We start from the raw sequence: 21,497 nt of genomic DNA on the forward strand, positions 1-21,497 counted from the left end.
ACCACTCCCAGGAAAGGCATGCAAAGCACGGGGCAGCTGATCACTCCTCCAGCCAGTGTTTTATGACCCCTCCGCGGTCAAAGGTCAGAGTTGGGCAGGCGTGGCGCACAAGCCACATTCCTCTGGCAGCCCTTTGGAGGTTACGCTAAGCAGCCGCTTTTGTTTTACATGACAGCCAAGGTTCATTCTCTCGTCCACAATCGTTGACGCAATACAATTAGACGCCATCCATTAACGGCTGCCCAGGACAGGCTTTCTATTCAATCCTTTGTCTTGGACAAAACCAACACGGAACCATCGCTGTCGGGTAATGCCATCTGAGCATGCTACCTAGTAAAGAGAAGAAAAAACCTCAGTATATCATTTTGTTCTTTTAAGATGAATGGTTCAACCAGCAGTGAAACTGCACCCTACATGTTGCCTTCATGCGCCCCAGAATTTCATGTGCTCAACACCATGCCAGTCTTAAAGGCAGGCCCTGGAATCCGGAGTGCCGATGGAACTAGGAGGCCACTGTGCTTCACTAAAAATAACACAATGGATGTGTAAAAGCAAGGGCAGCAACAGCTGAATCTTTAGCAACAGACCGTCTGTCTCCAAGACAACGAGTTAGCGATCAAGGACGATGTCTGCAGTGGTAGGCGTGCGTTTGCGTCTGTACGCGTGTCGTCTCTGCCACAGTCTTGCCGCTGCCCTGCTTCTCTTCCACCTAGAAAGCCGGCACACGCAAGAAGCTACATTCTGTTCCAGGTGTTTCCATTGGCATTGGGACTCCCTGGCGATGCTAAAGCAACACACGCTCTCCATGCACTGACACTATGCATCTCCTGACAGGAAGTCTCCCTGTGCAAATAGCCATAGCTGATGTGGCCCATCGTCCTGTAGAGCATCCATCGCAAGGAGCCTGGAAAAGCCTCAGAGAGAGAGACAGGCGTGTGTGAGCACAATCCTGAGCTAACAAGAGTCCCTAAGGGGCACAGCCAAACCAGAAAGAAGCTCTGGAGCTCTGTGATTGGTTACCAACATGTGAAGGCAGGTAGGGGGGCTAGATCAGGCTGACCTATGGGTAAAGGGAACACGTATTTATTTCACTCTGAAGAATCAGTAGACTGACATTCTACTTTGTTGGAAGTGCTTGTTATTAACTTTAAAAAAAACAAAATCGCAGTTGACTACAAGACAAAAGAGGACATGAACTCCCCGAACTTGTCAAATCAGCATGTACTTAATCCCTTTCTGGCAGTTTTACTTCAAATGCCGCAAATATAGTCATGAAATGGTTCAAAATTCATTTTCCTGTCAGGATATAAAGAGAAGTTTACAGGAAACATGCTATTATCGGTCAGCCCCTGACGGCCTTCGCAGCAATGCGAAGCTTGGTGCCAACATGAATATGATTTCATAGAGTATGCCCTATATGTGTTTTTGCATATGTGTATAACAAGACTTTCACATGCACTGTGCCACATATATTAATGTGAACACTCCCCATGTGTGCACAGTCTCCAGAAACAAGACTGTGAAAACATGCTTAGCAAAAATGTTACCAATTTAAATGTCAGGCATATCTGGACAGCAATTTATTTTGCAGCACCCTATGGATAAAACAATTTTACTTTCACATACAGATTTGAAGCCATAGCAAATCAACAAAAACATTTTTAAAGTGTTTGTTATTCAAAACACAAATGCATATCAAGTCTTCTGTATAAATATATGGCACATCTCCTGCACAAGCAGGCATAGTGTAACATCAACTAGCTGAAATATTTCAAAGAAAATCCTACACTTCTTGTTGCTTAGCTGCTGTGAGAGAGACCTTTAGGGCAACCCTTCCAAACAAGCTGGTTATATTCCCCCCCCCCCCCCATGTTAAAAAATAATTTTAGAGTCCAAGATAACATAAAACAAAACCACAATTGAACCCTCAACCACACCCACCCCATTGCGCCCTCTCCCCTCCCTTTCTGACATTGTTCATAAAGGGAGTGGCCCGAGATGGGGTGATGACAGGTATTGCCACAACCAATGACCTCATCCCCCCACCCCACCCACCCACACACACACACACCTCACTACACTTGGCCCTACTTTCATTAGCATTACAGGAACAGTGACCCATCTTCCCCACCTCAGGCAGAAGATTACAGAGCCTCCACAATTCATTGCACTGCAACACAGCCATACGATCACCAATCAAATGTAAATGTCCCATTTCTCTGGAAACGTTGCATACTACACTACAAATTTAATGCCCCCCTGAACCCTTCTAGTGCGGTGTGGTCCTCTCCATCGGACCACCCCTTGCAGAGTGAGCGCGGGGAGCTGAGTGTTCACAGACTCCACGCACAAGCCCATCGCTGTCCCACGTCCTCGTTTAGCTGGCGACAGTGATTTGAAAGCGAACAGTTCACTGAACAAGAACGTGGGCACTGTCCACCTGTATAGGTGTTAATGCTACAGTAAAGCTACATGTTTAAAAGAAAATATTAAACTGTGTGCAATTAGATGTATTGTATGACATGCCACCAAACATCAAATTACTTTTTACCATACTGTAAAACCAGGACATTTAAACCTCAGTGAGGTACTCGCATATGAGATCTGTACAGTATAAGTTGCAATGTAACAGGCTGACATGTAGCAGTCAACATGGGGACTGAATTCTTTTGGGTATCGGAAATGTCAGTGCCCTGTGAGAAAGCTCCTTCAGACAGAGGTAAAGGGCTGAACAATATATTGTCTTTTATCATAACTGGGATACTGACCTCTCAGTACCATACTTTGTATAACATGTTCTATGCACCAGAACTATTCAGACGACGAACACTTCAACAGAGAAGACAACTGTGGCCGTAACAGTGACCTCGTATGCTGCCCATTAGTTGTGATTAGCTACACATTTACTTAGCCTGACAATTTTAACAAGCACCTTATTCTACCATAAACCATACATTCCTCTTTTAAATGATGTGTGATTGTGCAAATATGGACAAGATGTTTTTTTATTGCTACATGCCTGTGAATTTGCACTGTCTTGGAGACATGAACTCTAACAGAAGAGCTAATCAGTATGACTCCTAGGTGTTAGTAGTCAGTGTATGTTAATGCTGGGGATAGCTGAGTGGTCAGGGAAGCTCTAAACATTGCCTGAAGCGGTCTGTGTTGACTGATTTCAGCATGACTTATAAATAACAGTTCACACAAACACAAGCAGAGGCCAGCCTGTAACAGGAACTAGCACACACCACACAGAGGCCCTATTCACACACTGCTACTACATTCAGAAGTGCAACTGAAATGCTGACACACACGGGTGTGCTCGCTCAAAGCGCCACGTGCACTGCTCAAACACTCAGAAAAAGTGCACATGTGAGACAGAAGTGTTAACTAGAAAAGGAGAAGGCTCTGAAACACTGTGTGATAACCAAAGTCCTTAAGTGTTTGGCACCATGCAGAAAGTCTCACTGCTCCCAGCTCAAAAACGCTTCACCTATCTCCCATACACATACACAGGAAATACTTCCAGACTAAAGAGATTGGCTACCAAGTAAAGATAACACTGACTGAATGGGGTGAGGGGGGGTTGTCTCATGCAGGCAGAGCAAGTGCACAAGCAAGCGCCATAGCCCCGTGCCAAAGCACAGCATGCAAATCCCTTGAACCACAAGCAGTAAAGGACCTCAGATAACCCACAGAGGCCCTCACTGATTTGGAAACACATGAGCATCGGACAGGAGCAGCTGCCGCAGGCAACCAGATAGTTCGTTCCCATTTACTATGGTGCACCCTGGAGAGGGCTCAAGGGGAAAAAAAATGGTACTGTCCATCTCAGGTCACAGGTAAGGACACGTGCCATCTGAAGCACCTGGGTCTTCCTCGAGGAAAAAGATCCACCGCCCTGCTGCATGAGGGCCCACTTTTACAGAAGGGCATTTTCCCAGCTCTGGCCCTGGTGCACCAGATGGATCTACAGAACCTCACTCACTCAACAAATGCAAATCACACTTTCCTGGGGGGGGGGGGGTGTGTGTGCACAGAATAACCAACTCTAACAAACCATTCTACCATTAGACAATGTAACTGAGTCTGTGAGAGAGAATCAGTTACTGTGTAAAGATAAAGTCAGTCTGACGCATTTTGTCCCAAGGAGGTGACTAACCCTTTAGACTATAAAATGGTATAAATCAGGTACACTCCCCATTTGCATATCTGCTCAGCAGTGTATGGAAAACCTACTCAACGAATCTGTGCTGCTTTCACATGAGAGATCAGAGACAGGGTCCCAGCTAGGGTGACACTATAATTGCACATGGCAATCCTTAACAGTTCGAAATTAGCCCAACACATCTGTCACATCGATAAAATACAATGCAACTATAGAGACAAAAATAAATAGATTAATTTTTTTAAAAGAATCACAACAGGCTACATGAGCAGGTCTAGAATATCCAACTTTATTTGAAAACCATTTTTCTACAATGGCTACTTAAGCCGTCTGTTAACTTGTTGTCGTTCTACTAAGCCGAGCAGGAAAGAGTACGGGCGACCCCAGGAATTCGCCCCCTCCCCTCCCCTCGACTTTTCACAAGCAGCCTAATGTCCCGTTTAGGGATGCGTCACGCCTCCGGTTGAAGGCCGACAGGCTGAACCAATCACATCACACTACGACCGAGTTCAATTCCACTGGCCAGTGGAAGCCACGGCGCTGCCATGGAGCGCGAGGGATTGCGCTTCACGGTTGTTAATCATTGATTCTTTTTTCCAGGAGAACTCCGACCTCCTTCTAAAAGCCAAACAAATTCGAAAGAAATTATGCCAACTTGGCCCAAGTTTTGCCATACAGGTAGAATGATGGAGTGGGCTAAACAGGCCTAACCAAAAGTGGCATTAGAAACGCTGCGTAATATAACTTTGTAACATTACTCACGGTATGTTGTCACTCCACCAAAAAGAATGCAGGTTATTTTCTCTCAGCCTTTCTCGTTACACGCCCAAAAAAACTGTTACTCTTTCTAAAACCAATTTTCATCCTGTCGAGTAACACACTAATTTCTAACGAGTCCAACCAAATACACGTATTCCTGACTCACAACAACAAATTAAAAAACTACGAAGAACATTTAGCAATTGATGCTCGATAAAAGAATGAAGGCCCCACGTATGGCTATAAAATGCAAAAAATGTAACTTGGCGGATAATCGAAGGAAAAAGCGTCGCCGCGAAAAGCGCCAGGAGCGGCGGACTACGCTAGAACATCACATCGACTACCAACAGCGTAAAGACGGCGTTTCAACAGCCATCTTAAATCCGGAGCTCCAGCTACGGCTACGAGGGGGATTCAACGACAGCGTGTTCAGAAAGCCGACATCGCTTGGAGGAATAGCCGTATTGGCATGAACTCTCCTTACCACAATGAAGCGTTCATTACAAGTTTGTTTTCACTACAACGCGCCACGAAAAAAGACCTTGAACGCAAAGCTTTCGCCTTCCCTACCTGCCAGAATTTATTTTTTAAAGTTCCGGTTTGTTTAAACAAAGAAACGGAAAATAGCATTCCCGTGCATCCTATTCTACTCCATGTCCGGCCATGATCATGAAAAACCTAGGCCCATGAATAGTCCTCGAGCTTTCCAAAACCCTGCACCCAGACAGTGCCTTACCTTCCTCTGCTGCTTCTCCCAGGCAGGGTCGAGAAGCAGGTCTCGGTCCCAGTCGTTTTCCTGCTCCATGTAGCTCTGCTGCCCGCCCGAGGTATACTGGGCTTGGTTATTCGCGGCGTGATAATCTACCATATCAGCAAAACCTGAGTGCGCGTAAATTTCCCCCAACCGAAACACAAAATGGGTTTTGACCCAGTGGTTACGACTCTCGAAGCCTTTGTCGTTCGGTCCGAAGTACCCTATCCACTACGTATACTGCCACTGTGCCCGCAAATATTTCGCCACCCGGGTAAAAAGGAGTAGGAGTAGCAGACTCCGTCGCGCCGCTCCCACCAAACTAAAGGAGGTAGGCCCAAATATTTCATGAATATTAAGATCTTTCACTATTCAAGCGTCTGCGCTAACCCCGCCCACCGACCGAATAAACTGTTTTGTCTAGAAATTGTTTATTTTAGCTTAAAGTAATTTTAACATTTACAGTTGGTTTTAAACTTTAATTTGATTTTGAAATATATGTATCACGTCAAGTTCTAGGTCGAATGCATAGCAGCACTATACCAAAGTTTGAAATGTGTGAATATATTGGAAGGTCTATGCTTGTATAGTCATAGGGGAAAAACCTACCGTCCAAGACTACATTAAATAACAGGATAAACTTGATGCATTATTCATGACAGTCCTAAATCATGTGATATTAGTCACTGCCTGATTGTTTGGTGGGTCACAACTACAGTTCCGTTAGCTATCAAAAGAGTGTTTATTTGACCATATCCATTTAAAAGTGCCCAGACCCTCGCGTGCTTTATTTTAATGTGACTATCAGTTTGCTAGGCTGACGGAATAAGTCTGCTTATATCTTCGATTAAACTTTCATAGGCCCCTTTCGCACGTCCACGACGATCAACGTTGGCGCTTCAATCCGCAGACTCATTAAATGAAACGTTTTTGTTGATCTGTAGTTTGCAGATCTAGGGTGATGCATGTGTTAATATGCTTGGTAATTTAGTCGTATGTTTTGGTTAAATAACTAAACAATTGTAGAATTATTTGAAATGTTAGTATTAAAGTTTAATCAGGACAGAGAATAAGATTTTAAATCATTGCAACTGTAATTTGTTAAGATTTAACAATCTACCACTAATGTAGCGCTGATATGGTTACACATACATAAGTGTTGCGCTGCTTCCCCCGAGTCCCAGTCTATGCACAAGACACAATGCCTCATAATGTTTACATATAAAACACTGAAATGCGATTAAGATTGGACATCCCCTCTTGAAGTCTCGTGTCCAGGTTTGATCTTAGTTGTACATGGTAATGTGCAGCCACTGGAGAACAGAAAAGAAGAAAACTCTCATTAAATATAATTTTAAAATGTAGCGTTTGAAACACTCTGGTCATGATTGAAAAAATATTTATCATCTGTACTCTTTGGACTGACGGTGTTAATCATAGCCTATTTGAAATGGCTAGTGGCTACCTGTCTGCAGTTGACTGAAATGGTACCCATCCCCACCATATCGAAAGACTGAAACTTTCCTGTAGAAACAGGAAGAAAACCAAATGCACCATATGTACAGATGGACCAAAAAAGTACGGACACACACACACAAACTCCTTTCTTACGGATCATGCTGTCCAGTTTCATGAGCAGGTAAAGGAATCCTGGGTAGCTAACTGTCATATCGGGGTCAGTATAGCGCAGTCCAATCAGCTGCAGTACAAATTCATCCACCTCTATGCCTAGACCAGAGCAGACAATCACAGATCAGCCGAGGTGGAAAGATCATGATGTTCCCTTTGCTTCATGCTCTGTGCAACGCTGGATGTGCGTCTCGTCAACAAGAACAATAACACATGAAACTACCAAACAGAGTGGAACAAACTCGCCCCCCAGTGGTTAAATGGGTAAAATACATTGTTGATATAGGTGTATGTGTGCTATGATGAGAACCCTTTAAATTCACGTTGAGTTTTCCACTAAGTAGATATGTTTCCCCCAGTAGCAATCCCAATGTTTTTATCCTCTTTACTTGGCTACAAAGGATAATGCATTAAGACTAATGCTCATTGATACCAACAATGCTGAACACCATTTTGCACTCTGCCAACTTACAATTCAAATGCCTTGGAAGTTATACTTTATTCCATTATTTATTTTATTTAATTTTTAACTCTAAATCTGTATAGAGCAGAGCTGTTTTATATCTCTTTCCCTTTCCTAGATATGTTTGTAAGGTTTACAGTTCTGTTGCTATAACTCTGCAATTTCCCATAAATCTGCACATCTGTCTGTCTATCTGTCTTATGTGTGAGGTTTCAGTATGGTCACAGCTACTCGTGATCCTCATTATTGGTCTAGGATGTTCATTCCTGTATGTACTCAGTGTCTGTATTGTCTGACTTAAGAGGTTCGTAGTGAGAGAAGGAGGAAGAGGAAACAATCAGATGTAGACTGAGACCACCGAGGTGCACAGAACACCACACGAGGCCTTTACTACCAGTGGCTATCAGTTTGTATAGCTCCTCTCCATTCTGTGGGAGAGACAGCTGAAGCAGTACTCTTTAAACATCATTGCAATATTACCTTTCAATAGTTTTTGCAATATTCTCTGTATCATATGTGCAATAGTATCTTTTATCAAGTGCAGTTTATTCTTCTACTGTGTATTGTTTTCTAATGTTTTAATTTTTTTCTGAGCAATGTATGCCACAAGAATTTCCATTGGGATGAATAAAGTTCTATCTTATCTTATCTGGAAGGCTACAGTCCACAACTGGTCAGTGTTCTATATGTAGGTATTATTGTTTGTGTGTGTGTGTGTGTGTGTGTGTGTGTGTGCGTGCGCGCGCACATGTGTGTGTGCTAGTTATACATTGTACCTGCTTCTGTCAGAGCTGGGGAGATTTCCAGGCAGTCCAGTGACTGAGACTTATTTGTGTCAAATTTCAGAAATATATTCTGTATGTCAGACACAATAAATTAAGCATCAGTTATGCAAAACATGTTGGCTTGTGTCCCTACTGTGGGCAGTTGCAAGCCATAACCAGCAAAAGATCAGCAAAAATAAACTGTACTGATCATAACGTCTGTCGCAATTCACTCTTAATGAATGTCAGTTGTAATGTTAATGTTGAGTATTTTTGCACAAGCCATCTTGAATAGTCTGGAAGGTACTGATATTAGTTCAGTATTTATTTTAAATATTAAAGACATTTTTTACTTTTTAACAAATGTGAAATGCAGCTCTACATCGTGTTATGCATTTTGTGCATTTTGGTGGCTACGGTGTGAAATGATGTTACTGAGCCTCAACCCGCATCAGCAGCCATGGTTACTCCCACCACCCCCTGATATCCCTTGCTGTAACCCACCACACCTCCACCCCACCCAACTCCGTTGCCCTTGATGGCTTGCTCACTGGGGACTTGGACATTTGTAAAACTGCTTTGTGACAACATCTGTTGTAAAAAGCGCTATATAAATAAATTAGATTTGATTTAGAAAAATGTTACAGAGGCATCAGTACATCTTAGGCTCATCTTGGGAAAGTTCTGCAATGATTTTGCACCACCCCATTGGTTTTGCTAATAAATCCCCTTGATGGTTTGAACTAATTAGCTAATCAAGGTAACTGGAACAAAGTTGTGGAGAGGATATTGACTTTCTGAACCTCTACATTCTGGAAAACAAAATATGAATTTTATTATATATCCTAGCATCAATTTGAACAGATTGTATAGGCTGACATACATTGCCCTATATAAGTATCTGGTCACTGAAGTCCAAATTGCAATTTTGAATCTACACTTTTGTAGATTCATTTCTGACTTCACTATCCAAGGACTAGTGATAGACACCTACACACACAGTGTGATGTGCACTTGTATTCCTATACAGTATTCAGCATTCCTCACACCTTCCTTATCACCTTCCTTGTCTACTTTCTCCACCTGATTGTGAGAGGGGCCTTACCGTCCACTTCCTGAATTTTTCCCACAGTGCCTGAAACTCAGTCCATTGTAGCTGGGCCAGTCCTCTGTTCTGGATGGCAAACACAGTCAAGGAAGTGGCAAAGTGGTCCAATCTCTGTCATGACCAAGCTAGCTGGTTATGCTGGGTATTACACATAATACACTCTCAGCAGAATCAAATCCATCTCTCTCTAACACACACACACACACACACACACACACACACACACACACACACACCCACAGCAAGGAAACATTTTGGAGAAGATGTTTTTCTTCTTCTCCACAGCCTCATAAGTGGCAGTAGCTTTGAGACAGGATGGATACGTCCATGAGGACCACAAAGGTTTTGCAGTGCTCCAAGCACAGCTTCTTCTCACTGCCAGCTAACACTGGTCAGCCCAGAGGGGAAGTAAGCAAAAAGAAAACGACCATTATAAACATTTAAACATTTTCTGTGCTGTTAAGGCACCACTTCCTGAACATCTTTTGGCTTCTCAGAGGTAATAAAGTGAGGTCATAAAGGATTCTGTGTACATTTGTGTGTTAAAAAAGACTCTAAGTTTCTAACTAGACACACTTTTACATTTTAGCCTCGCAGCACATTTCAATACGCACAGGCGCGTGAAACATAAGGAGAATATTGTTGGGCCATTCAACTTACCCTCTCTTGTAATTACTTCAGTTAGCAGGTTGTACAGCTCCAGTGGCCCACAACATCCCTTCTGCAATCACAACATCACAAAGCAGATGAATTACACAGGCAACTAAATAAATAAATAAATAAATATATATATATATATATATATATATATATATATATATATATATATATATATATATATATATATAAGAGCCTAGGTGAGTAACTGCAGTGTCCTGTTAGTAAACTACACAGAGTAGCGAGGCACTTTGCTTGCACAGCTGATGAAGGGCCTCTGTCAGAAACATATATATGTATGTATTTTGCATGGAACAAAAATGCATACCTCATATTGTTCATTGTTTAAAAACAATACTTCCTATCTAGTCTATCCAGCTTTAAATACATTCATGTCCAGATGTTATATACCTCAGTGTCCAGCCTTTGAACTCTCTATGTCCAGCCTCTTTGAATACCTACATGTCTGGTCATAGTGCAATTAGCATTCAAAAGCCATTAGCACTCCAGTAGGGACACAAAGCAAGAGCGGTGCTTGGCATCGTTTATACTGTGTTTTTATTTGTCATGCTTTCAATTTATTTCAAAGGACAGTGCCACAGATTAGGCCATATTAGCATGTTGGTTGCTCACATAAAGAAAATTAAAACCAATCCCTACACCACTATGAACTCATATCATGCTCCCTGTGATAACAGTAATCCACTGCAGGGTGCAACTCCTTTACCTCAAACAAAAGGAGACATGACATGACTTCCCAGTCTAAAGATTTCAATCAACTTACAAGTACACACTACTTCCAAATGGCTCCACCTTCTGTCTAGAATATTATTTAGTTCAAAATATACTCATTATACCTGAACTAGATGGATACTTACTCAAAACTGTTATTCTGCCCAAAGCTAAATTTGTGAGTCTTCACTACTTCCTTTAATGTGTGTTTACCCTGGGAGTGTCTCGGTTATTTTACTCCCTTCCCTCTGTATTTTAGAAGATGGTAACCCAGATTGTACGAAGTGACTCATACTGCCAAAGCTGAAGAACGCTGTACATGCTGCAGGTTGAGATGCAGTGCTGCTCTCTGGTGCAGAACAGCCTTCCTGAACATGAGCAGGACTTAAATAAGCACCCATATTAATGCTTATAAACAAGAGGCTACATCAACGCTCATCAACAAACGCCTACATTAATGTTCATAAACAAATGCCTATATTAACACTCAAACAAGCTTCTACATTAAGATTCATAAAAAGTGCCTACATTAACGCCCTTCTAGGGTTCTTGTAAAGCTGCTACACCCTCATGATCAATAAGAGGGACTTCACAACTCACAATGGCTTGGTTTGGCAAATGGGTACAGTAGCTATGTAATTGACTGTCTGTGTGCGTGTGTGTGTGTGCATGTTTACCTTATTGCAGTGCTTCCTAAACAGTTTCTGGGCCTCTGAGATAGGGGGCAGTCCTCTGAGGGAGACTGACATTGGCTATTGGGGAACAAACATAACACACACACAAACACATACAAATATACATTAAAACATAATGGAGCAAGGAATACAATTCCACATATAGACCTGTGCCTATGGTGTGCCTATGAAACGCTTTAAATCGTCATGCCTTCAGCCTCCAATCAGTCTCTTGCAAATTACATTCCCCAGAATCCTCCTGTCCATTCTTTTTCCCGATTATTGTTTCACCTGTGTCTAGTTTATCTGCATATCTGTCTATAAATACCTGTTTCTATGTCTTTGTGAAGTCTCCTTAAGCACCGTCTTGCATGTTTAAACTTTTCCCCGTTGTTCTTACCATTTGCGTTCATTTTCTGATCCATGCCTGTTCTTTCCATTGTTGTCTTTTTGCTGGCCCCTAGTCTGCTTTGTCTACACAGTCTATTGCCTTTTCTGTCATCGATCTTTGCCTGGTTTTTGACCTTGTATTTGAACTGCCCTTTGTACTGATATATGAAACCTATTGAGTTTTACCTGTGTGTGACTTCACCCCAACTACAAAACCTGATACTAACAGGTTTTAAAAGACCGTAGAGCTGTAGAACCTGAACACTAGAATAGGAGCTTCACAAAAATGTTGACTTTCCTGGATAATTCACCCCCTGCAATGGATGATGACTTCAAATACATTTAGCTTTACATAATTATTTGAATCAATTAAGATTTTTAAATACATCTTAAAATTCATATGAAGGTTGATCAAGGTTTCATCCAGTTTTATGCAAGAAGAGGAATTATATGTGAATTTGTGTTTGTTTACCTGTTTAGGTAGGCTTGCAGTACTGCTACTGGGAATTTGAGCTGGTCTACAGGCCCACACACACAGACACTTTGAATTAGATTACATATTAACATACAGAGTCTACAGGCACTGTGTCAGATAACATAATTCATTATTAATATTCCAATATTACAAGTCATGTAACTGTGTCCCTTTCCAGAGAAATAAGAATATTTCTCAGTTCTCGCCATATGACATCCCTTACATAGCATTATTGCCCTTCTCTGTCAGTATTCTCAGGAGGAATTCTCCTGTCTGGCTTTTCTCTGAGGTGGACGGAACGATGATGTAATGACCAGGTGCCAGGCGATCACGAATCACAATCTCCTGTTGCTGCAGGTAACCATGGGTGCTGAGCACAGGGCAGAGCAAAGATAACTCCCGAGAGGAAAGGAAGTCACGTTCAGATCGAGCCTACAGGACACAAACAAAAGATACACTCTGAACTATAAACACCCATGCATAACAACACACACTGAAATGAAATCACATACTATATATATATATATATATATATATATATATACACAACTATTATAATGTAAGAACATATAATGAATACAAACCTTTAAAAAAACCTTAGTAATAATAATATATATTTATTATATATGTGCACACACACACCCCAAAACTGTAGGACGGACAGACACACACACACACACACACACACACACACACACACACACACACACACACACACACACACACACACAGAGTTAAACCCTTATTATCAGGACCAAAGGCATTTACAAATGATCCTTTTTAAAAATCTGTTATAAAATAGTGCAAAAGTTCTAATGTGAGCTTTTTATATCTTGAAAGATTTGCTTAACTGTATTTCAAGGCCTTTTCGTTAAGAACAGCCCATATTAAAGTGAGCTTGCTGACTGAACTCCTCAGCAGTTCTCCCATTTTGAGTTTGAACCATTAAGCATAAAACATGGCCTAAAGTTAATTACAGACTTTATACAAAAGAACTGCTAAATCTTTTTTTTTCCCCCACTTCCTTTAAAAGATTGTTCAGGTTGTTAACCTAGCTAGTTATTCAGCTGTTCAAGTCAATATTCTTATTTTAGTGAGATAACCCATCAAATCAGATCATATGCAACGTAATTATCATTCATTTGTTTTGAAGGTAGTCGAATCCACACTTATGTTTATTATGTGTTTATGGTTACCAAAGCCATTTTGTTGGGAAATTTGTTTGTAAAACCCATTATATGTTTTGACACGTTTACTGTCACAATTGGCCACCCTCCTAGTGTCCACGTCTCTATGGTTTCCCTGTCGTTTCTTTGTTTTTGCTTTACTTCCTTGTTGTGGTTCTGTTCCTTAGTTTTGTTTTCTCCACCCCTCATGATTTGCACCTGTGTCTTGTTTAGTGTTCAGTAGATCATGTATTTAAGCCCTGTGTTACAGAAGGATTGTTGTTGTTCATTGTAAGTCTAGCCACTGTTTGTAAGTATAGCCTGTGTGTTATTCCAAACCGCTGTGCTTTTTCTAGCCATTTGTGTAAATCTTATCTCCGTTTGTTAATCCTAGCCTCTCTGTTATATTCCTGCTTCTCTTTACTGTTGCCGTGTGTTTGTGGTATCATGTATTCTCAGACTCTCCATGTTGGTAATTTGACTCTGGACAAAGGCACTGACTCTGGATCTGCCCGTAATAAATCTTGGTCTTCTCTGCACATGCGTCTGCCTCCTTACCACTCACCGCTACATTTACATAGTTTAACTCCTGAACAATCACATATCTTTATGGTGGATCAAATTAAATTAGTTACTTTGTCTGTGCATGAAAACTGATTTATTTTTGCTATTTATGAACACACATAACATTACGTACATGTCAAATTTCTTGTCAGGATCAAAGATCATTAAAAGTTTTGAATCATTAAGATGTTTTCATTGAGACACCTTGTGGGGAGTTGCCACCACTTTTGGCCCACAGAATCACCCGAAGTTAATCATTAACCTAATGATATAATGATTGTGTATACTTGGTATACACTAAAGGCAGCAGTGATGTGTGTACCTGGTATACACTCAGGGCAATGGGCAGCATTATTCCTCTCTGCCTTGTGTGTTTCTGCATCAGTGCCAGCAGGAAGGAGCAGGTGAGCTCAGAGTCATTTGGGTCATCATCCTCTTCCAGCAGAGTCAGGCGGAACTGAGGGACATGTTGAACTAAACACACACAGACAAACAAAAAACAGGCAATCAACATAATCATCTACTTCACTAAAAGTGGCTTGTGTTTTATTCCCTTGTGACATCTAGAACCACACATACATGTCCTGAGCGTAGGAAAACCAAATTAAAACATCAGAACAGAGGTCACCTACTTGTGTGTGTGTGTGTGTGTGTGTGAGTGAGAGAGAGAGAGAGTGTGTGTGTTTGTGTGCCAGTTTATTAATCACAGACGTATTTAACAGGGGTCAAGGGCCATGGTGCAAACATTGGTATTTAACAAGGGTTAGGGGTTATGTTATATCAGGGGATATGTTATGTTATGTTATGAGTGTACCCATTGAGAGCTTGGGCTCCCAGAACCCATGATACATTTTGCAATGCCAGGGCCTCTTGATGGTTCCACCCTCACTTAGCGTCTCATTACTTAGGTGACACACCTCCATTATCTCAAAGTTCTGCCGAAAATCTGACAGAGACATCCTAGGAGGTTGGAGAGACCATGAGATACAGAGAAAGACAAAAAGAAAAACCAGATGTTGCACAGAACAACAAAAACAGCAAAAACTTCATCTGTTACTGGTTATCTAGGTTATCCCTGCGGAAAGGCAAGAATTTCAATCATGTTTCACTGCCAAGTCCTTGAAGATCTCTGAGAGTACTGAGCAGATGTAGTCTATGAAAGTACCGTACTGAGCAGTCTGTGAGAGAGCATTATACTGAGCATGTGTGTCTGTCAGGGGTGGTCTGAATGATACATCACTAGTATAGGTAACCCTGACTGTAAGACACACCCCACTGCAGGATAGACAAGTAACCATGGAGAGAAAACCAAGGTAAATATTTCAGGTTGAGGAGAGCTGGTGGGGGAGGGTCCTAAAATCCTTAAATCCACCTCTGCAGGCTGGGAGTTCTGTGTTTGAGACCAGGCTCACCAGAATTCCCCGTCGTCTACCGCAACTCTTTCCAGACGCCTCTGCTCTTCTTTACTGACAGTTCTCCACTCTGGCCTACACACACACACACACACACACATTGATCTGCATCTGCATGTGTATATAAACACAGTATATTATATATATTATATTTACTCACATATTCAAACCACACACCTAGTTTAGCTCACTAAAATAACTGTGTTTATATTTAATAATAATTGTATTTCTGTTTCTTGAAATGTGACAATATATAATACCCATTGCAGTCACTCCAAGGACCCTCCCACTCCCCTTTACCCCAGGGGTTCCGAACCCGCACAAGCTCAACAGGTCCAAGCGTAGTTTTAACCTACACACACACACACACACACACACACACACACACACACAAATAATAGCAAACAAACCAAACCTGAACTCACCCAAACATAACACAAAAAGTAGAAGAGTGGGGCATACTTAAATCAGTAAAAAAAAAGAAAGAAAAAAAAAAGTATTCTGAGCAATAAGCGGCCTTGTAAAATGTAAATGTTATCATGGACTCCTATTTCATGGCAAGACAGCATGAGACTGTAACTACTTTACATTTACGGCATTTATCTGACACTTTAATCCAAAGCGATTTACAATTATGACTGAACACAATTTAAGCAATTGAGGATTAAGGGCCTTGCTCAGGAGCCCAACAATGGCATCCTGGCACCAATGGGGCTTCAACTAACAACCTTCTTATTACTAGTCACCTTAACCATTGAGCTAACACTGCCCTACTGCTTTGACAGCAAGAAACAAAAACAACAAAAAGAAAAGCTAGGGGCATATACTTCTCTGGAATACAGCATAGAAGGCTAGATTGGTGTACCACAGAACACCTGAGTGGGGAGAGCAATGAATGGAAAGGGATTTTCTTACTGTCTCAAGACCCGTCACAGAGTAAGCATGTCTGAACATAATGCCCAAATCATTTCTCTTCTCCATAGGACCCTGGAGGCAAACAAACACACACACACACACACACACACACACACACACACTTCTATAAGAGAGAAGTCATAGACCAGAGTGAATGAAGGGGGCAAGCCTTCCCAAGTCATGACAAAATCAATTTTCTGGAATAATGCCCCTTAAATGTGTTTGACAACGTCTGGGGTGAAAGCAACACAAAATGTCCATATTTTATTCCTGGTAGCCAAATCACACAAAAAAACAGGGTTACATCATATGGAAAGTACCTTCAGGTCATAGCCCTCAGATTACTTGCTTGACAACAGGGATGGTTGTTAAGGACAGTATTGTGGCTTTAAATGGATTTCAGGTGGGTCTGGAGATGAAATTCATGGAGATCTCCAAGGCATTCTCCAAAAAGCAACACTCTTTGAATGGATTATTTACTTATTTATTTATTTCTTGGCCTGCTGTGGCATCTGCTGCTTATTTTGAGCTTGATGAATCTATATCAAATTCAAAATCTGAATCTACAGAGTATGTCTTTGTTTTACTTTTTTATGTAGGGTAGGTGTAATTTTCAAGAAACACAAAAAATATAACACCCATACTAAAATTGCCTGTTCACAAGGACAATAACAATAACATGGTAGTAACAGAGTGAACTGGATTTTTTTTTAAGATAATGAATTGCACACACACGCACACACACACACAATGGCACATTATAAATAATGAAGCAAGCAGAGATGAGGCATGAGGAGAAAAAGTAGTAATAAAAAAAAGCAGAGACCAGTGAGTTGGCGCAGTTGATGAGAGCTCCTTTGGCCAGCAGGGGGCGCAAGAAGGAGGCCAGAGCCTGGGGGAGGGTTGCCACCATGAATGCCTCAGTAATTCCGCCAGTCATGTCCACCATGGCCTCATGAGGGAATCCCAAATTTAGGGCCTGATAGCCTCCTTTCAGTCTGGAAGAGAGGTAATTCATATTTTTGACATCGGACAAGTCCTACTGAGTTTTGTCACTATGATCCTCTGACATGCTCTAATCAGCTGATGGACAACATGGTATTTAGTATAATTAGCTGCATTAAATCAGGTTCTGTTGTTCTGTGACCCTTCAAGAATGGACCCCTGGTGTTATGTCTCCTTGAAAATTCTCTGCCTGCTTTTATTTAGGCTCCTATTTTGTGTTTGGTGTATGTTTACTACTACTAAAATATACCAAATTCTATGCATCTGACAGGGTAAATACTGTATTGCCTGTTATTGTAAACACTGCATAGGTGTGAGAGTGTGCGAACATGTACTAACTTGGCATATGCTTTTTCCAAGAGGGCACTCCAGAACTCGTTCCTCTGAGAGGAGTGCAGGTAAATGAGCTCACCCTGCTGTGTGGGGAGAAGATCATCTACCTTTACCTCCACCCACTCTCCATACTGCCAGAACTACACCAAGAGTAATATGAAGAGGGAAAGAGAGTTGGGGATTGGGGGGAGGAGGCACAGAGAGAGAAATTTTTAACATTTGCTCAAGAGCTGTCAGTGGAACTATCCATTTTTATCCTATTCTCCATATCATTTATGTTTGTTAGGGCTGCAGCTTTCACACTGTACGTATAAGGTAAACGTCTCTAATTAGCTGTATGAGTGGGCATGAATATTTGCAATACAGACATAATGGTTGATATTGTGTTAGAACAAGCTGACCCAGAAGGAGAAGCATCCAGTGTAGCCATGCTGAAAGCTCTGACGCACAGGCACCACTTGATTCAAGAGAGATGGATACAGAGATACAGATGCTACTGCAGACAAGAACCAGCAGTCACCTGTGCGAGAGAGAGAGAGAGAGAGAGAGAGACATACAAACAACAAAAAAGTTGGTAATCTAACTACAGAAGACAAGCTGATTAATAGCATTGTACTAGTTGATAGACCTAATATTTAACACACATGCAATTACTGTACATGAAATTCTCACTGCTTTAACTGATTGCTCACTCAGAACTCCCTGGCAGATATCCATCCGTGTCGCTCCATTCACAATGAACTGAGGAAAACTGCAGATATTCTGCACAAAAGAACCAAAATCATAGATAAGCCAACGGAACATTTCAGACAAGGCAGGTTTTAACAGATGAACGTGCAGAGAGATTCTATGGCATTCTGCATAGCACTGAAACGTGCATGTGACAAGTTTATAGCTTGGTTTATGGTGATTGGCCAAATGCGTAAGAAGACGCATAATGCTAGGCATTCAGGAATATTAAAAAAGTAAACTATATACAAAAAATAAATAAATCACAGTATTTCAGCAGAGCTAACATAACTCTTTCCTTATGCCTTGAGGTCAGTATGTGATAGCGCGCAGATAGTGCTTAATTTCGGATTCCACATTTCAGCGGCAGCTGCGCATCATGTACAAGTCTGGACAGTGTACAACTCTCCTGCCATAGCTATAGGGTTTTCTGTTAAATGTCAGCCGTAAAGGGATCACAGACTACATCACTTTCATTGTATTAAGGACAAAGTCCACTAAAATTGCTCGAGTGACGAGATCACGAGGTTTGCATACACTTTTTGTTGTTGTAAGAGTTTGTTGTAATTATACATAGGATCAAATGTAAAATATCCTGCGCAAACCATTAGAGTTATACAAAGGGAAAATGTGAACGCTTATTGACAATTTTAATTTCGCGTGCAGGGATAGTGAAAGGAATTTTACTAGCTAACCTTGGGTCGCCTCCACTCCACATCAGAACGTAATAGAATTTCCCACACTGGGAATGCTGAATCCACGAAAAGCCCATCCTTCGAGGGGCCGCCGCCTGGAGCCCATCTTCTGAAATCCGTGGTCTTGGCGAGTGCACTAGGTTCTTTCTTTGTTTTAAACATTCCGTAGCGAGTTGGTGTTATTTATGCGGTAGGCTATTTTTAAAAACTCAGTGTGTGCTACCATTGAACACTTAACTTCCAGGAATTCTTAAGCCTGCAACATTTACATGCCAAAAAACAAGCTGTCTGGACTTGCCTTCCTATTTAAAATATTTTACCTTACTACTGACTCCTCCTTCTAACTAGAAAGCTCGTGGGTATGTAACCACACCTGGGCCCTGCATACTTTGGCACAAGGCATAACCGTCGCCAGGTCGAGTATTCAATCCGATAAAAAGCCCTTTTAACGAACAGCCACACAAATAAGCCATATACAGGCTTCACCTCACACCAGTTCAAACAAACATTTCTCATTTAATAGAGCCATGCCACTTAAACACACTTGCAATTTTGCGTTTCATCAGTTTCCATCCAAGTAATGAAAAGTGATTTTATAGCCATTGATTTTAACAGTCCATCATCTCAGTGCCAGATAAATTACTTTAAACACTTTCAAGGCCGAGATTATACACGAGGAGGTCGTGTACTGTAATTATTCGGGTTCCTCAATGATTTAAATTGCGTCCGAAACTTCCACGCCAATCACGGCCTGCGCGTTCCCTCGTCAGTTAAAGATGCACCTTTAACTTTATCCACCATGAAACCCGTGGATATAACCACAAATGCGAATTAACATGTTAGTAAATATTCTGTCGCAAATTTCTTTTCTCCAATAATGGAAGCCCTCGAGGAAGGTCCCTTGTTAATCGACCTTTTAGTGTGTGTATTTAATGTCCTATTCCGTAATTGTCCTTTGTTGGAATCCTTGTTTCACGCGTATCGATAGTGTTAATCGTGTTTCGGTCTTCGTGTCAACAAACATGTTTTATTTACACAACAGCTCACCTTTGCATCATTCCTTTCCATAATATAGCAAAAATGATAATCAGGACAAAACGTAAATAAATGACTAGTTTAATAACAAACACCACACACACACGGTAAACAGTGACCAAGACCAAGTTACAGGTAACATACCTGAGAACAACCAAACACTTGTATGAGTTAACTAAGGGGAAAGAAACCTAAAGGGAGCAAAGAGACTAGACTACGACGTGTGATTAAAGATCAGGAAAGAAACTTAGGAAAGTACACAGAGATAACGTACAGTGGACAGAATCAACAACGAACATGAACCCGGAAGGCAATACCGACAAAGAAGGCACCAAACAAGAGATAACGCTAACGAGAGAATAACAATAGTAAACGAAAAGAGTAACTTAACTTGAAAGACAAAGAACGATTATAGCGAAACCACCAGCGAGGCAAAGTCAGAACATCGAAAATACAGCGAAATGACCAACAAACCTAATATGCAGTGACACGGTTTAAATATACAAAGCTAACAAGACTATAAACAAGGAGCAGGTGAAAGCAATGACGGGCGTTGAAAACGAAACTAAGGACTGGAACACACGGAAGAGATCATGAAGCCAGGGAAACAGGAGAAGCTCCGATCCGCCAACATGACATGTACTCTGTGAGTCAGTGGTTATCTTTGTATTACAGTTGATGTAATATAGAATATTAGAATAGATATTTAAACATCACTGAAAGAATTAAAGAATGTAATATGGTGTCTAAGCTATTTAAATATGTAGTTATAGTGATTTTTGTGTGATTGGTTCACTCTTAAAAGAGGTTTGGTATAGAGCAGTTTAGGGGTGGCTGGCTGAGGGTTCAAATGCAATTTCATAGCTGTTGTAAAAAGTTTGCCATGGTTATATTGCATTTCTTTTTCTCTTTTTGTTCTTTTTCCTCTTTGAGTCATTTATCTATCTGGCACTTGAACTTTGCCTTTGTATTTCCCTCATTTCAATAACCGCCTCCTGCATTTGTGTTCTACCTCTTGCCTCGTTCCTACTGGAATCGTAACAAAAGAACCGACCGTAAAACAAGAATGCAGC

The 21,497-nt window shown here is 41.3% G+C and overlaps 2 protein-coding genes across 5 annotated transcripts in view; both read right to left on the reverse strand.

The window, feature by feature from the left end:
* Positions 1–5,985, reverse strand: part of actn4 (actinin, alpha 4) — a 32,534-nt gene extending 26,549 nt beyond the window's left edge. Inside the window, exon 1 of one of the 2 annotated variants that reach the window (XM_035527803.1) lies at positions 5,664–5,985. In XM_035527803.1, coding sequence (XP_035383696.1) covers positions 5,664–5,795 — 132 coding nt within the window. In that variant the 5' untranslated portion in view covers positions 5,796–5,985. The remainder of the gene's footprint in view (positions 1–5,663) is intronic. The other variant, XM_035527802.1, reaches the window with a different exon arrangement.
* Positions 5,986–6,709: 724 nt separating this feature from the next.
* On the reverse strand, positions 6,710–21,046 carry zgc:85932 (uncharacterized protein LOC405875 homolog). 3 transcript variants are annotated; one of them, XM_027032230.2, is made up of 20 exons: positions 19,390–21,002; positions 18,658–18,727; positions 18,367–18,485; positions 17,972–18,105; positions 17,454–17,625; positions 16,628–16,699; positions 15,973–16,064; positions 15,713–15,787; positions 15,115–15,260; positions 14,623–14,774; positions 12,794–13,002; positions 12,568–12,613; positions 11,709–11,783; positions 10,303–10,363; positions 9,966–10,030; positions 9,640–9,708; positions 8,547–8,625; positions 7,290–7,406; positions 7,144–7,202; positions 6,710–6,991 (listed from the first exon to the last, which is right to left on the reverse strand). In XM_027032230.2, the coding sequence occupies exons 1-20, from the start codon at positions 19,549–19,551 to the stop codon at positions 6,965–6,967; spliced, it is 2,001 nt and encodes a 666-aa protein (XP_026888031.2). In that variant the 5' UTR covers positions 19,552–21,002; the 3' UTR covers positions 6,710–6,964. The 3 variants fall into 3 exon arrangements, with proteins under 3 accessions (XP_026888031.2, XP_026888021.2, XP_026888040.2); XM_027032220.2 differs by lacking the exon at positions 7,144–7,202 and having other exon boundaries at positions 19,390–21,004; XM_027032239.2 differs by lacking the exons at positions 6,710–6,991; positions 7,144–7,202; positions 8,547–8,625 and having other exon boundaries at positions 7,327–7,406; positions 19,390–21,046.
* Positions 21,047–21,497: the final 451 nt, after the last annotated feature.

Source organism: Electrophorus electricus, chromosome 7 (genome assembly GCF_013358815.1).
Source record: "Electrophorus electricus isolate fEleEle1 chromosome 7, fEleEle1.pri, whole genome shotgun sequence".
Classification (NCBI taxonomy): Eukaryota; Metazoa; Chordata; class Actinopteri; order Gymnotiformes; family Gymnotidae; genus Electrophorus; species Electrophorus electricus.